Source organism: Conger conger, chromosome 6 (assembly GCF_963514075.1).
Source record: "Conger conger chromosome 6, fConCon1.1, whole genome shotgun sequence".
NCBI classification, from domain to species: Eukaryota; Metazoa; Chordata; class Actinopteri; order Anguilliformes; family Congridae; genus Conger; species Conger conger.
In genome coordinates, this window is record NC_083765.1 from 28,857,503 (window position 1) to 28,873,393 (window position 15,891).

General features: G+C 39.5%; 1 protein-coding gene and 1 non-coding gene across 2 annotated transcripts; both read right to left on the reverse strand.

The window, feature by feature from the left end:
- Positions 1-5,258: 5,258 nt before the first annotated feature.
- On the reverse strand, positions 5,259-10,167 carry tnip2 (TNFAIP3 interacting protein 2). Its single transcript, XM_061246244.1, has 6 exons — positions 9,425-10,167; positions 7,579-7,872; positions 7,264-7,353; positions 6,730-7,002; positions 6,354-6,473; positions 5,259-6,240 (listed from the first exon to the last, which is right to left on the reverse strand). The coding sequence occupies exons 1-6, from the start codon at positions 9,719-9,721 to the stop codon at positions 6,055-6,057; spliced, it is 1,260 nt and encodes a 419-aa protein (XP_061102228.1). The 5' UTR covers positions 9,722-10,167; the 3' UTR covers positions 5,259-6,054.
- Positions 10,168-10,830: 663 nt separating this feature from the next.
- trnai-aau (transfer RNA isoleucine (anticodon AAU)) lies at positions 10,831-10,904 on the reverse strand. Its single transcript has one exon. It is a non-coding gene; the product is annotated as a tRNA-Ile (tRNA).
- Between the last annotated feature and the right edge of the window lie 4,987 nt (positions 10,905-15,891).

A 15,891-nucleotide genomic window follows, 5' to 3' on the forward strand; every position in this document is an offset into this window, starting at 1 on the left:
GGATAAAAGTGTTAGATAAAGAACAAATTATTATTATTATTATTATTATTATTATTATTATCCATCCATCCATTATCTTAACCCGCTTATCCTGAACAGGGTCACAGGGAGGCTGGAGCCTATCCCAGCGTACATTGGGCGAAAGGCAGGAATACACCCTGGACAGGTCGCCATTCCATCACAGGGCACACACACCATTCACTCACACACTCATACCTATGGGCAATTTTCCTTTGGACTGTGGGAGGAAACCGGAGTACCCGGAGGAAACCCAAGCAGACATGGGGAGAACATGCAAACTCCGCACAGAGAGGCCCCGGCCGACAGGGAATCGAACCCAGGACCTCCTTGCTGTGAGGCGATTATTATTATTATTATTATTATTATTATTATTAAATAAATGCTTGCAGAAACCAAGGGGGTATAGGGGTGTATCTTAAATTACCTCCCTAACTCTCGCTTTGTAGTATACCCCCCTGGAGTGCCACAGGAAAAACTTACACCTGTTCCAAGCTCCTGACCCATATTCCAAATCCAGCCCTGGTTTTCTATTCTGCCAGGTAGTTAGTGCAACTGACTAAACTGACTGTTTATACAGCTGACTTCCAGGTTAAGGGAAGGCGGAAAACCAGCTGTTCCCTGGTTTATACCTTTTAATCTGGGTTAGAGGACCTATTTGTGAGTGGTATGATCTTTGGCAGAAATAGCTGCATGGTCAGGACATGACTACACACAGTAAAACTTCAACACGGGTAATAGCAGAATCTGCTTTTTAAATATTTCTAAAACCAACAGACCAGACAATAATACCACTGTTACTATAAATGAAAACAAATGTCTCTTAGATTAAAGTGCCCCTCTTAGAGGCTGGTTTAAGAGGGATTGGGAATTCCCTGGCTGATGGGAATTTCCCAATATTTTTGGATACGCAAATCATTTAACTCATGTCTACGGACTGTGTGTCACGTAAGCCGTTCCCTTTCTTGAAGGAGAAGGAGGAGAAGCAGAACTTCCAGCAGGGGGATCCACAGCCATGTGCTCTTTGACCTGGCCGCAAGTGCCATTGTGGGGAACCAGGTTCCAGGTGCTGGAATGTCATGATGCCACATAATTACCTTGAGTTACTCCTGAGCATGATGAAGGTACACCTTACTGAATAGTTTCCACTGAAGAAACTACACACCAAAATGTGTGGTAACTAGCCGCACAACACAATGTGATGATTTTTTAATCATCCCGGCCACCTATTTTAGATCCAATCCTGTCGTTCACATATTTTTACTCCAGCCCTCTTGGTAAATTAAAATGACTACAAACTGTAGCATGATCAAATATGTTGGGTGAATTAGCTGTTAGATGTTAGCTCTCAGAGCTTCCAGACAGAACGGACAATAGACTTCTATTCATGAAATACGAATTTGTACAGATGGCTACTTTTGAGCTGTGTCTGACTACCTCAGAACTTGGGGAACTCCCTGGGAGTGGGCTGCGTATAGTTGTAGGTTTCAGAAAATCCATAGAAGGCCACCAGCAATGGTGTAGGTGAAGGGAAATCCCTGTAAGCCAACATATCACTTTGTTTGGGGGACAATATTACTGTCTATATACAAGCTGTAGTAATAATATTTCAAAATAAATAAATAAATAAAGAAACTGCTGATGAAAACAGCAGATTTGAAACAGTTGGTAGCTGGGCGACCAGTGCAGATGGTTTGACCAGCCTAATCAATGTTTTGAAACACCTGGTAGCTGGTTGATTCTTGACAAGCTACTAGCACTAGCTGGTTGATCAGCTAATACCCAGCTAGACCAGCTTTATGAGCAGCTTGGCCATGCTGGTTGACCAGCTCATACTCATCGAGGCCATCTTATGACCAGCTTGACCAATTCCATTGTAAAGCTGCTCCAGCTGGCTTGGCAGAAGCACTTTCAGGTGGTGCACAGTTGCAACTTGAAAAAACCCCTTATGTATTTCCACTTTTCCTGACACAAGCTTGAAAATGACACAATATGGTTACTATTATTGAACCCTTTTGACTTCAGGTATAATCCTCTTCTGAAAGGTAACTCTTAGGGATTTTGTTTTCCAAGAGTCTCAATTACTCTTCATAATACGAAAGCAAAGTTACAGAAGCCCAAGCATAGTGAAAGAGGAAGCTTTTATTCTCACTGAAAATAGTTTTTTTGAATAGATTTTGAATAGATACAGATTATTGTGTCTAATGAGGTTAGAAACACAATGGAGTCAGAGCCACAACACTGGACAAATCCCGTTATGGGTTTTCTCAAATTTGTTGCAAAAGTCCCAAACTTTTCATGAGAAAAAATAAATAAAATCTATTTCCTATCAATTGATTTGAATATACATTGTGAGAAATTCCATGCGTTGTAAAAGATACAGTTTTCCTGGAACTTGTAGATTACCTGGGTGTCATCTACTCACAACATACAAAATAGGACAGCAGCTACATGATTAAATCATTCTTAGCTGATGCATTCTCAGACCCCTTTTGGTTCTCAATCAAACTCTCCTTAAATAACTGGGTACTTCCCTTTTCCCTGTGGATGATTTACTCTCTGACCCTGGTCTTAGTCAGTTTGTCTGTGCTGACAGCTGGGAACGGGCCTCTGTCACAGCGATGCATTCAGGCTCGCCCGGCAGGGACTTCCCAATGCTTACACAACCCCATCTCGAACTGCAATATAAACCACTGCGCTTGAACAGCAATGACGCTGCTGGGTTTAAGTTTGTACACCCTGGTACAAAGATTTCTCAGTGATTGTCATGTGAATTTCAGCCATGAATACTGCAGATTCATTAAAGAGTAATGCATTTTTGTAGTCCCTTATTACTTCACCAATAAACTAACTTGAAATATTTGTCCCCCAGATATACACTCTATTACTTTATTCACTTTATTAGGTATTTATAATACTTATTTTTTATACTTCTACTGCTGTAGTCTATCCACTTAAGAGTTATGATGCGTTGTGTGTTCCGAGATGCTCTTCTGCATGTGCACTTGTTGTTGCACAAGAAGAGGGAGAGGTAGGGGGAGGGTGACAGGTGGGGCAATGTGCAAACACTTTTTTCAAGTGTTGCATACTTTAGAAAGAAAAATGCAGTATTTTACACTTCATAAGACCAATAATATCATTTAGTTTCCATTTATCCTTTTTGGAGTCTTCAGAAGTCCTTTTTTTTTGTAAAACTGCCTAGCTGCACTGTACTATTGATGCTTCTCATTCACCCATTCATACACACACTCACACACCAACTGTGATTGGATGCCATGCAAGGCACCAACCAGCTTGTCAGGAGCATTTAGGGGTTAGGCTTCTTGCTCTGGGACACTTTGACACACCCAGGGCGGGATTGAGCCTCCGATTGCCAGACAATTGCTCTTGCTGCCTGAGCCAATTATTCACTCAAAAACAGAAAATCTTTTCAGTGAGAAAAAAATCTTCCACTTCCATTTTATTTTGGGTACGTAAAAGGTACAATAGGTAGTACATTTGTATTAAAACATCGTTACAAAACCATTGTAAATCTCTTCCTATCATTGAAAAAGGCTCACTGACATTACTGTCAACTTCTTGTCAGATTTGACCAGTCTGGTCATTTTTTTTTTTTTAAATATTTTTTAGGCCTTTTTCAGCTTTATTGGACAGTATATAGTATAGAGAGACAGGAAGAATGGGAGCGAGAGAGAGGGGAAGACATGCGACAAATGTCGGACGGTCGGATTCAAACCGCCAACGTCAGTGCTCTACAGGCTGCGCCACTGAGACACCCCCAGTCTGGTCATTTTCCTCTGATCTCTCTCAATAACAAGACGTTTCTGTCTGCAGAACTGCTGCTCACTGAATATATATATATTTTTTGCACCATTCTTTGCAAACTCTAGAGACTAATGTGCGTGAAAATCCCAGGAGATCAGCAGTTTCTAAGATACCCAAACTACCCTATCTGCCACGACCAATCAATCCACGGTCAAAATCACTTAGATCAGAGTCACTTTTTCCCCATTCTGATGGTTGATGTGAAAATTAACTGAAGCTCCTGACTCATATCTACATTATTGTATGCATTGCACTGCTGCCACACAATTGGCTCATTAGATAATCGCATAAATATGTAGGTGTAATAAAGTGTTCGGTGAGTGTATATTACTGAAATATTATTTTAAAAGCCACTTTAAAATATTGAAGAATATATTCTTATCTATAATTTTATAACTTGCTTCTTATCACATGGAAACTGAAACCAAACATTGGGCAAAAATGTTTATTCTTTTTATTTTTAATTGTGGGCTTATCATTATACACTGATCAGCCACAACATTAAAACCACCTGCTTAAACCAGTTTTTTCCATGCTTTAAGCTGTACAAACTTGTCTCACTTGTAAACACGTATTTCATACTATATTACTATATTATGTGTGTACTTATATAAGCAGATAGTGAATTGCATTCAAAAGTAACATTTTTAAATTAAAATTAAAATCTTGTAAATTGGGAGGGGCGGGGGTGCATTGTTTTGTTATTTAAATATCTTGGTATGTACTGGTACATACTGATGCTCTAGGACCTGTAGAATCTTTCATATATATGCAAAAAAAAAAGCTGCCATATTTCAAAATGCATGCCATCTAATCTACATCAGTTTCACCATTCTTCCCTCCATTGAAATGACATGATACTGCATGTGGTGAAACTTTCAGTGACATGAGCATCTAAATACATTCTCAAAATATTCTCGTATTATTCAGTATGCTGAAATAAGGAGCCAACCTGCTTTTGAATAATAAATAGCATGTGAAATTGTGGAATGTGTTTGACTTGTTGATGGGGGTTGGGTATTTGACAAAAACGTCAATAAATGGACCTTAGTGTACAAGGTGGTATATATTTTTCATGATCATCTCAATCTTTTTCTGAGGAAAGGGCGGTTGAGACAGACAGGAAGGGGAATGGTGACAGGCAGGGGGAAGTGGAAACTTTTTTCAGGATTGTATAGTTTGCAAAATGCATAATTTTTTGGCTACATTGTGTTTCTAAGCACACCAGCCACAGCTACAATAATCTGTATTCAGTCAGAAACAGAAACTATTTTCAGTGAGAAAAAAAGCTTATACTCTCACTTTGTTTGAGCCTCTATAACTTTGTTTTAGTAATATTTACAGTAATTACTCTTGGAAAACCCCGAAGCATTACCTTTCAGAAATGACCAAGATTATGCCTGTAGTCAAAAGGGTTCAAGAATAGTAACCATTTTATTTTTGGTTTGTCATTTTCAAGCACGTGTCAAGAAAAGGGTTGCTACTTAAGGGTTTAAATCAGCAATATACTGACATGATGGACTGTATTTAAATACTATATAACATTATATATACAACAAAAGTTTCATTTATAACATTGAAAACAAAATATAATACAGAAAAGAAAATCTACATAACCAGCATCACAGTTAAATAGGCAGCATCATAAATAAACTTACTAAACTTATGTAATTTTTACACACTTGTTATGTCAAGAATGTACAGAGTTCACAATACTGTGACAGAAAACGTGAAAACATTTTACTGAGGTATATTCGGTGAGCAGCTTTGCGTTCGGTCCAATTACTTGTCTCTAGAGCTTCCTCTGGCACGAAAACTAACTTAAGTGCCATGGAAGTATAATTCTCAGAAAAATTACACGGAACCAAGCCATCTTCACAGAGACTGTAGTAAAATGAATTTTGCTGCTTCATGTGCTGAATTCTGCCTTAAAAAAGGTGTATTCCTCAAGTCTACAAATCCAAGTCCATAAAGTGTACTTAAATGCATTAGCACAATGCTCCAGAACAGTACAAAGAAACTAAAAGGCCTTTCTACAGTATCATCTTGAGTTCTTTGAAAAAAGTCAAGAGGTGAAATTTGTCACGTCTTGGGACATGTAGCGCTTGTACTCAAACTACGTCTCAATGTCACTTCCTGTTTCCTGCCATAAATCTTCACAGTGCTTTGAGTTACTCCGCTATGTGATCGTAGTCCTCAGTGCCTTCAACATCATGGGCACTGTAGGTCCATTAAGCCTTGGCTATTGTTCCGAACCGTAGCCAACTGTCTGCTTGACTGCTGCAGTCCTGGCTGGTCAGCGCTGGTCATCAGTGGCTCAGCGCCATCCACTTGTATGTGTGCAGACAGCCTGTGTCCCAAATGCACCCAACACAGGGCTGATGCATCTCCCCGCTCCTGTTCAATGCAAGATACAACTTGTCACGTGTTTGGCTTTGTGATTACACTTGCGCACAGAGCATGCCCAGAAAAACAATCACTCAAAAGGGCAGGGCAGGCATGATCCTTGCCTGTTTTTTGCGGAGTTTCAGTTGGAGGCGCAGCACCTCCTGTTGCAGGTCCTGAATTCTACTTTGCGCCCTCTCCCGATCGGCACGCTCACACTTAAAGTCTTCCTCATAAATGAGGGCCTGCATGGGAAAAACAATTCATTCAAGTTAAACCTGGTCCACCTGGTTGAGAAAACTGCTGCTATTTTGACAACCTTCTCAGTCCACTACTTTTTTGTCTTTCATGTGGACTACTGTTTTATGTTTATATGTGTCATATGATGTGCTAGGTCCATCAGACTCTTAGATCAATGACATCTTTATCAAGTTTGTATTAGTGTGTGACATTTGCTCCTGCCCTATGACACAAGCCGATTGCGCGTCTGTGGAGAATGACCTGCTGCTTCAGGGCCTGGATGTGTTCCTGATACTCCTTCCTGGAGTCCTCCAGCTCTCTGCGGAGCTTAGTGCAGTCCTTCATCTTTTCATCCAGGAGGCAGTTCAGTCTCGCTATCTCCTGCTGCACCAGTGCTTCTGTTCCTACACCTGCCCGCAACGCCACTCCCACACCAGCCAAGGGATCGGACTCCTTCAGTCTCTTGCACAATCCTTTCACATACTCTTCTCTGCCCTGGTCATACTTCTGCCATTCAGAATTAAGGTTCTCGACCTGTGTGTGTGTGTGTGTGTGTGTGTGTGTGTGTGTGTGTGTGTGAGAGAGAGAGAGAGAGAGAGAGAGAGAGAGAGAGAGAGAGAGAGAGAGAGAGAGAGAGAGAGAGAGAGAGAGAGAGAGAGAGAGAGAGAGAAAATCTTTTGTGACATTGGTTGAAATCACATGGCAGCAGCTGCCAGAGAGGCATTAAAGTCACAAACAAAAATATCTAAATTAAATTAGGCAGTGAATTATGATGCCAAACATTAAACTACTTACAATGGCAATTCTCTGCTTCAGCTCCTTGTTTTCCTCTCTCAGTTTGCTGACTAAGGTATTGAGATGAGCAGCTTTTGAGTAATCAGTAGACTGACAGAATGTAAAGAGAAAAAACTGAAAATCAGTTAATAATTCCAATGGTCACTTTGCAAGTAAAAAAATAACTAAGCACAAGTACTGCTCCTACTTACAATTAAGGTATTACTACTAGTACACAAGAAAACAGCTCTAGCAGTTTTTATATTTAATTCAACTGAGATAAAATGTACTCTGGGGAAGATAGTATTTTAATAGGCAAATGGTGTTTATACACACCTGTTTAAATGGCAGCTCATGTGTCCCTTTCTCCATAGACCCATCCCCCTGCCTCTTCCTCTCCAGCCTCTTCAGCAGCTCCTGACACACCGTGATCATGGCCCCAAGTTGGGCCGCCAGCTGGTTTGGCGAAACCTCATCCAGAGAGCTGCAGAACAGGTCCTGCTCATCCTTCATTGTCCACTGCTCCTCTGTTGTCTGCTTTCTAAACTCCTTCAGGAGCAGCTGCCTATCTGCGATTCCTGATATCTCATGCTCGGTCTCCCATGCATGATGCAGCCGGCAGTCAAACTCCTGAAACACGGGACAAAATTCACCAACATTTGAGAGTTTGCGATTTCTCTCTTTTTTTGTCACTGAAAGAGAAACACAATTGACCCTGGCAGTATTGTGCCTATCTATGTCTTGTGTATTTAGAGTGACTTACATTTAAATGGTTTAATTTCCATTGCAACCACTGCACAAATAAGAGGCTAGAAGATCAAGCACAATGAATGTTGTGTTAAATAAACTCTTACAAGATACATTGGTCTCAATTCCCGATTGGCCTCATATGTCAGTTAGTTTAATCTTACTGTATGCATAAACCCATGAAAAGGTGTTTAATTGAACACAGATAATTTCATGATAAAATCTGATTGGATTGTCCTGTAGAATTTTGGAGCACTTGACACTGGGCCTTACCTTTGTCTGTGAAACCGGCCCATAGTCTCGTATACCCAATTTGGAGGCAGTGAGTGAGTTAATATGTAAGTTATAAGTAAGTAAATACATAAGAACGTAAGTCAATAAGTAAGTAAGTAAGTAAGTAAGTAAGTAAGTAAAGAAAGTAGATAAGCATGCAAATACGTAAGAAAATTAGTCGGTATGTAGGCTAAATAAGTACGGAGTAACACACTTGTGTTACTGCTTCTGTGTTACATTCTGCGTTGAAAACTACAATTTGGGTACAATGTGCTACAATTGTAGATACAATGTAGTTATAATCTGCTACAAATTAAGCCGTTTTAAGACTATTGAAATGTACAAAATGTATTGTCTGCGTCTTGAGAGACTAGGCCTACTTTTTATACATTTATGTAATATTATTTAATTTAGATTCGCACAGTTATTGTGCTGTTATACGATTATATGGGGCTATAATTATTTTATAGATATTTCATAATTATATTCATGTTAACAGATCAATCAATAAAAGATTTTGCGTTCTCAAAACAGATGCGTTAAAAACAACACATAACGTGTCCTTTTTTTAAAACACCTCAGTGTCTTGTTAATTAGGATATCACATTTTATCTTACCTTCAAAACAGTATGTTAAAGGTCCCCCTTTATAACACAAAAATAGTAGCCTAACCTTGACACAAAATTTGTTGAAAATAACACAGAAGTAGGCATACGTATCACAGTGTACGGGGTATTCATTTTTAGACTGTGTTCGCAGTTTAGTAGCCTACATTTTATATCCACCTGCGTTGTTGCTAAAATATGAGGAATTATTTATTCTGATAATTGTTAATATATTCAATAGTAGGCCTATTTTATTTTGCTATGTTTATAAGTCAAAGTCAGTAGAAACAGTAGGAGTACGGCGACTGCAAACCAACCCAACATTTCTGGAGTAGGCTTGTGATTTAGTCTTTTGCGCATAAAATGCTTAAGACTGGTAAATATTAATTTCAACTTCCGATTCGTGTGACAGGTAGACTACACCAGGCTACTTGTGTGCGGTAACCTGTCACGTACATTAAAAATAGACTGAAACCACACTTCAATTATCAGACAATGTTCATCGTTAGACTATAATCAAACGTACGTTGTGATTTTATAAATGAAGGTCTACTCACAAGTTTGTTTGTCTTCGATTTATGGACACCGTGCGTCTCTGTAGGGCTATCTGGCAGACTTTGGTTTATATTACTCGCTTCATTACACAAACCCAACAAAGATTTCGGTGGTTTCAATGCGAAAGATTCCTCTGTGTCCACCTTCATACATGTGCCATCGTATCTTCCCAATCTAGCTTCAAGATCTGCAATTGTGCCGTCCATTTCATGTCCAGTCCATTGATATGAAGTGTTCAGCCTGTAGCTACTAGGCAATTTGGAGTTTACTGCAACTTTTTCCGCTTTTATTTTTTCCATATCCTTTTCGGTCAAATCCACAAATCAGAGCCTTCAGTCCTGTCTATACAGTCACAGTCAACATTTCATTTTTCAGATCACACTCACTTTACGATTTGGTAAATATACACTCAGTCAGTAATCTGCGGGTTCAATAGCCTACGAAATAATATTCCAACACTAAAGGGGATTTCCTTGAGGGACTTCCCCAAAACGCGGAGTTTTTTTCTGGTAGGCTACTTTGCTTCGAGTTTGATTACAACAATGTCTATACGGCTAGCCTTTGCTGAATTAACGCGTTCGACAATGTGTGGTTGTTAAATACCATATGAAATATGCATTTATAGCTAAAGGCTAAATGTGTCACACGACCAACGCAGTTGGTAAAAATAGGCTACTATGTGGGGTGCAGGATCTTGCGCGTATATTCTGAAAAGCTGAAACGGAGAAGTTTTTATACTATTCAGCTACTCGAATACAACTAGAGTTAATACTATGAGCAGGGGACGTACTACAAAGCAAGCAAGAGCTGCAGCGCGTTCCTGTTAAAGTGGTAGTATATGCAAAAAATTAGCAGTACAACATGTACCATAGGCTACTCGAGCGGCGTATTTCTCACGAGGAAAAAACTGATATGAACATATGGACTATAATGGACAGATACGAATAACATAACATATAACGTCATTTAGGCTATTGTACCACTCTTAACGAATACATCTCTCACGAATTGTCCAACAATTTATTTCTGCTGTAGGGAACAAGGCGACACATTCTAGAACTCCTAAAACTAAAAAATATATACCTGAAGCCAAAAAAGTTTATTCTTAAACTCAATAAGTAGCCTATAGCCTATCTCATTATTGAAGCGTAGGGTTCAAGACAATTGCATTACGTCGACTACAGGTGAGAACACGGGGCCAGCTTTCGAGCTATTAGTTTCGCCAAGTGATATGAAGTCGCCCCCTAGTGATGCCTATATTTTCAAATTTTTCTAATTATTTTTTCTGCGGGCCGATTTTTCCACTCGCACAGCGCCTAATATGTTTTATTTCCCCCCAAAATGCTCTGACATAACATCTATGCACACTAATTTTATAAAAACCGTATCTACTGCGAGAAAACGATGATGGCCCGTACGGGGATCGAACCCGCGACCTTGGCGTTATTAGCACCACGCTCTAACCAACTGAGCTAACCGGCCCGACACATGCTTGCGTTCTATTTCTAAAAGGTATAATACCACAACATGCCACTGTTGTAATTTATGTTTTTGTCTACAGAACTGCTGCTTGCTGGGTGTTCTTTGTTTGTTTTTCGCAGCATTCCGTGCAAACTCTAGAGACTGTTGAAAATCCCAGGAGATCAGCAGTTTCTGAGATATTTAAACCACCCTGTCGGGCATCAACAATCATTCCACGTTAGATCACATTTCTTCCCCATTCTGACTGCTGAACCTCTTGACCATGTCTGCATGCTTTTATGCATTTAGTTGCTGCCACACGATTGGCTGACTCAATATTTGCATTAAGATGCTGGTGTACAGGTCTACCTAATAAAGTGCTCACTGAGGTATATTGTTATGCTCTGTCGGACTATGCAGAATATGCGTTGCCTCAAGCCAATTTATAGTGTCTGTTTATTGTCCTCATGGCACGACGCCCTATTCTCACCTTTAGTTAGTTAGGTTTCAAATTGTGAAAATAAAAATATTGGAATGTCAAACAAGAACAAGCAGTTATATTAAAAAAAGCTTTATTCACAAAATGAGGCAGCAAAGATCAAGCAAAAGATCATGTCGATGTTATATACAACGTGTTCCATGACAGACAGTAGCAAATATAAACCAACTATTTTAAGATTGTTTTCCATTCATATAAACAATTCTAATTCTAATATATATTTACAATCATATTTTATTTCTGTATTACTTATTCTAAAACCCATGATAAAAATGTGGATGGATAGAGAAAGCAAGAATCGATTGAGAGGGATTGGAGGAACCTTGGAAATAAGTTCTTATTTCACTAAAGAAAAGCAAGACTTGACAAAGTCATAACTCTGAGGGCCTATTGAAAAATGTTTAGACAGGTCATAACCCTTAGGGGAGGTGGAGGACAATACAGTTACAAATATATAAATAGTTTTGGTATTATAAAACATTTGAAGTCTGTTTTTTGACAATTGTAATTGTAACTACAGTCCATTATGTTTGTATGTTCACTGAACGAAAATGCTTTAGGCCTACTGTCACTGACTGTACCCTTATCTTTTCTTAATCTCTTCACTGTCATCATGGTTTGTACAATCAGTATTCAGTGTCTTCCCAACTATCATTGATGCTGTCAGTATTCTCCATAGTTCCTTCACTATCACTGTCTGTGCTGTCAGTATTCTCACTGTCTTCATTATCACTGTCTGTGCTGTCAGTATTCTCACTCTCTTCACTATCGCTGTCTGTGCTGTCAGTATTCTCACTCTCTTCGCTATCGCTGTCTGTGCTGTCAGTATTCTCCTCACTGTCTTCATTATTACTGTCTGTGCTGTCAGTATTCTCCTCACTGTCTTCATTATCACTGTCTGTGCTGTCAGTATTCTCACTCTCTTCACTATGACTGTCTGTGCTGTCAGTATTCTCCTCACTGTCTTCATTATCACTGTCTGTGCTGTCAGTATTCTCCTCACTGTCTTCATTATCACTGTCTGTGCTGTCAGTATTCTCACTCTCTTCGCTATCGCTGTCTGTGCTGTCAGTATTCTCCTCACTGTCTTCATTATCACTGTCTGTGCTGTCAGTATTCTCACTGTCTTCATTATCACTGTCTGTGCTGTCAATATTCTCACTCTCTTCACTATCACTGTCTGTGCTGTCAGTATTCTCACTCTCTTCACTATCACTGTCTGTGCTGTCAGTATTCTCCTCACTGTCTTCATTATCACTGTCTGTGCTGTCAGTATTCTCCTCACTGTCTTCATTATCACTGTCTGTGCTGTCAGTATTCTCACTCTCTTCACTATCACTGTCTGTGCTGTCAGTATTCTCACTCTCTTCACTATCACTGTCTGTGCTGTCAGTATTCTCCTCACTGTCTTCATTATCACTGTCTGTGCTGTCAGTATTCTCACTCTCTTCGCTATCGCTGTCTGTGCTGTCAGTATTCTCCTCACTGTCTTCATTATCACTGTCTGTGCTGTCAGTATTCTCACTCTCTTCACTATCGCTGTCTGTGCTGTCAGTATTCTCCTCACTGTCTTCATTATCACTGTCTGTGCTGTCAGTATTCTCACTCTCTTCACTATCATTGTCTGTGCTGTCAGTATTCTCACTCTCTTCACTATCACTGTCTGTGTTTTTAGTATCTTCACCTCCATTCTCTGTACTGCCAGAATTCTCCTCAATCTGCTCCCCACCACTGCCTGTATCTTCACTGTTCCCCCCAGTCTCTTCACTTTCACTGTTTGTGCTGTCAGTATTCTCACTCTCTTCGCTGGCACTGTCAGTATTCTCCTCACTCTCTTCACTATCACTGTCAGTATTCTCTTTAGTCTCTCCACTCTCATTTTCTACATCATCAACATTTCCCTCAGCCTCTTCCTTTCCGCCATCTTCACTGTTGTTCTCTCCTTCATCACTATCAGACTCTTCACTATCACTGTCCTCATCCGTGGTGTCATCACTGCCTCCATCAATGTCTCCATCAGCATCTCCCCTCCCCTAGAAGACAGAAATTGAGTGTGAATTATTTTTTAAAAGGGTTTGTTCAATCAATAAGCTTCATAAGTAAAAACATATTGGGTTGTTTTACTCATGAAGATATATATATTTTTAAGTTACTGAAAGTGAGCTATCACATAGTATCACCCTTTTTTATACCGTGGTCTTAATCTTTTTAGTTTCTTATTAAATGTAACAAAAGCGTATTTGTAACAGAGAACAACTCATTAACACCACTGAAATTTCCTGCTGTACATTGTATGAAGTCCATTTCCATCAGAAGAAGAACAAATTTACCTTTGAGCCATCTTCACCACCACCATCTTTCCCTTTTTCCTTTCTTTCAGTTTCTCCTCCATCTTCTTCTCCTCCTTCAGCGTCGTCATCTGTGCTGTCCTTACTATCACCCTCACTGTCTTCCCCATTTTCCTCCCCCTCTTTACTCTCATCCTCATCTTCCTCGCTTTCTCCCACTTCTTGCGTTCCATCATCTCCTGCACTCTCATCCCCTGGTCCCTCTCTCCCTATCTCACTCTCTACCTCTCCTTGTTCTCCATCTCCACCGTATCCTTCTCCACCTAGTCCATCATCTTCTACAGTGGCTCCCCCCACTCTGATTCCTTCATCCTCCACCAAGTCCTCGAGGACTGATTCACCAAAGTCATCCTGGAATGCGGAGAGCAATCATGAGCCTTATCAATTCAAATGCCCCAATCAAATTTAGTTTCCATTATGCTGAATACTGTAATATCTGATGAATGTTCCTTTTCAATGATGTTATTCAGATATTGTACATTCAAGGACTGCATTCAAAGAGACACATGGATTGTGTGAAATGGTACATTTACATCTTCTGATTCATAACCTACTGGCTTTGTGTAGAGTCATCGCTGACTCATAGGAAAAGAGAAATGAGATACAATAACTGCCTGCTTCAAACTAATCGGAAATTGTATCCCATTTCAGGGCAACACTGAAGAACAGCCTTGTGCTACTCAAGAATAAATATCTCCATGCTTCGACTATACAACTAAAACATAAAGTGTTTTGAAGAATGCAGAAAATTTTAATCAGAAGCCCTTTGTAAGAATGCCTGCTAAAAATGATTATGTAAATGTTGCCGCATCTGCTGTCATCTAGTGATAAAGACCCATTATTGCAACACAAACAGTCATACCATGTTTATTGAAACTGAACCAGCTGAAGTAGGAAAGTAGACATGCGTTTATTTATTTTTTACTAAACAATTTATTTTATGAAAACTATTTTGGCTAAGTTGTTTGATCAATGATATAACAGCAGTATTCCAGTAGGGAATCAACCACGCAAGTCATATGCCCAGTTCCTTTTACCATTGCAGCCAATTACACTGCCATCATGTATTGGCTGATTTATAAAGTGTTGTAATTGCATACCATACAATATAATGCAATACACTTAAGGAAGCACTACCCTTATGGATTATGTATTTCATAAAATATGTACAATAAGGGGAGATGCAAAGCTGTGACCTGTGTGACGTGTGTTTCAGAACGGAAAAGTGTACTACTCACCGTGTAGTACACATAGCTAAACGATCTGGGTAGATGTCGTCTCTGCACCTACACAGAACATGGAATAGAACATGTTGAATATGTATAATTAGAAAATTACTCGTCCCGCATAAAGGAAATTATGTGATCTGATGTATACTCACTGGAAAGGCAACAGCTCCTCCCAGGACACAGATGAATACCAAAGCAATTTTCATTGTTAGACACTGTAGATGTCATATAATATAATTGATGGTTAATATACTTAATTAAGAAGTATTCACAAACAAACAGTTCAAAGTATTGTGAAGTCCTGTAAGCTTTCAAAAAGAAACATAAAGAGTTCATCTCTTAGTCAAATCAGTCTTAGCCTTGCACACAGAATTACTGTATTTATCTTTATATCAAACCAAATGTATTCAGCAGAGCTACCAATCTTGACCTTGTGCTTCACATGTACTGGTGTACAGACAGGTGAACAGACATGAGTATACATACATTTTTATGGGTGAATGACTTTTTTGTGACTTACTCGATTCTTCAGGATCACATGATCTATCAGCACTTGTCAGCACGGAATAATTCCAATCAAGGTGTTCTGTCTGTTGGTAAGAAACAGTGTTATAAAACATACACACACTATGCTTTTTAATGTCTAACTTTTTAGTGCCACATATGAACCCTCACCAAAGCAGACTGTACCCACACACAATAATTGAGTCAATAGAGTTTGCATCGATGGAATGCTTACCTTCTAAGGCCTTTCCTTCGAGTTCAAAAGAGTGCAATGTTGTTCCCACCACTCTCAATAAAAGAAGCAGAGATGAGCTACACGACGCAGTCGGCTACTTCTGAACAGGTCACATTTGTCCTGCTAAAGAAACACCTTTTTTATTGCAGGGTTGTAGGTCACTTGCTGATGCAGTTAGTGTTAATTATAGAGG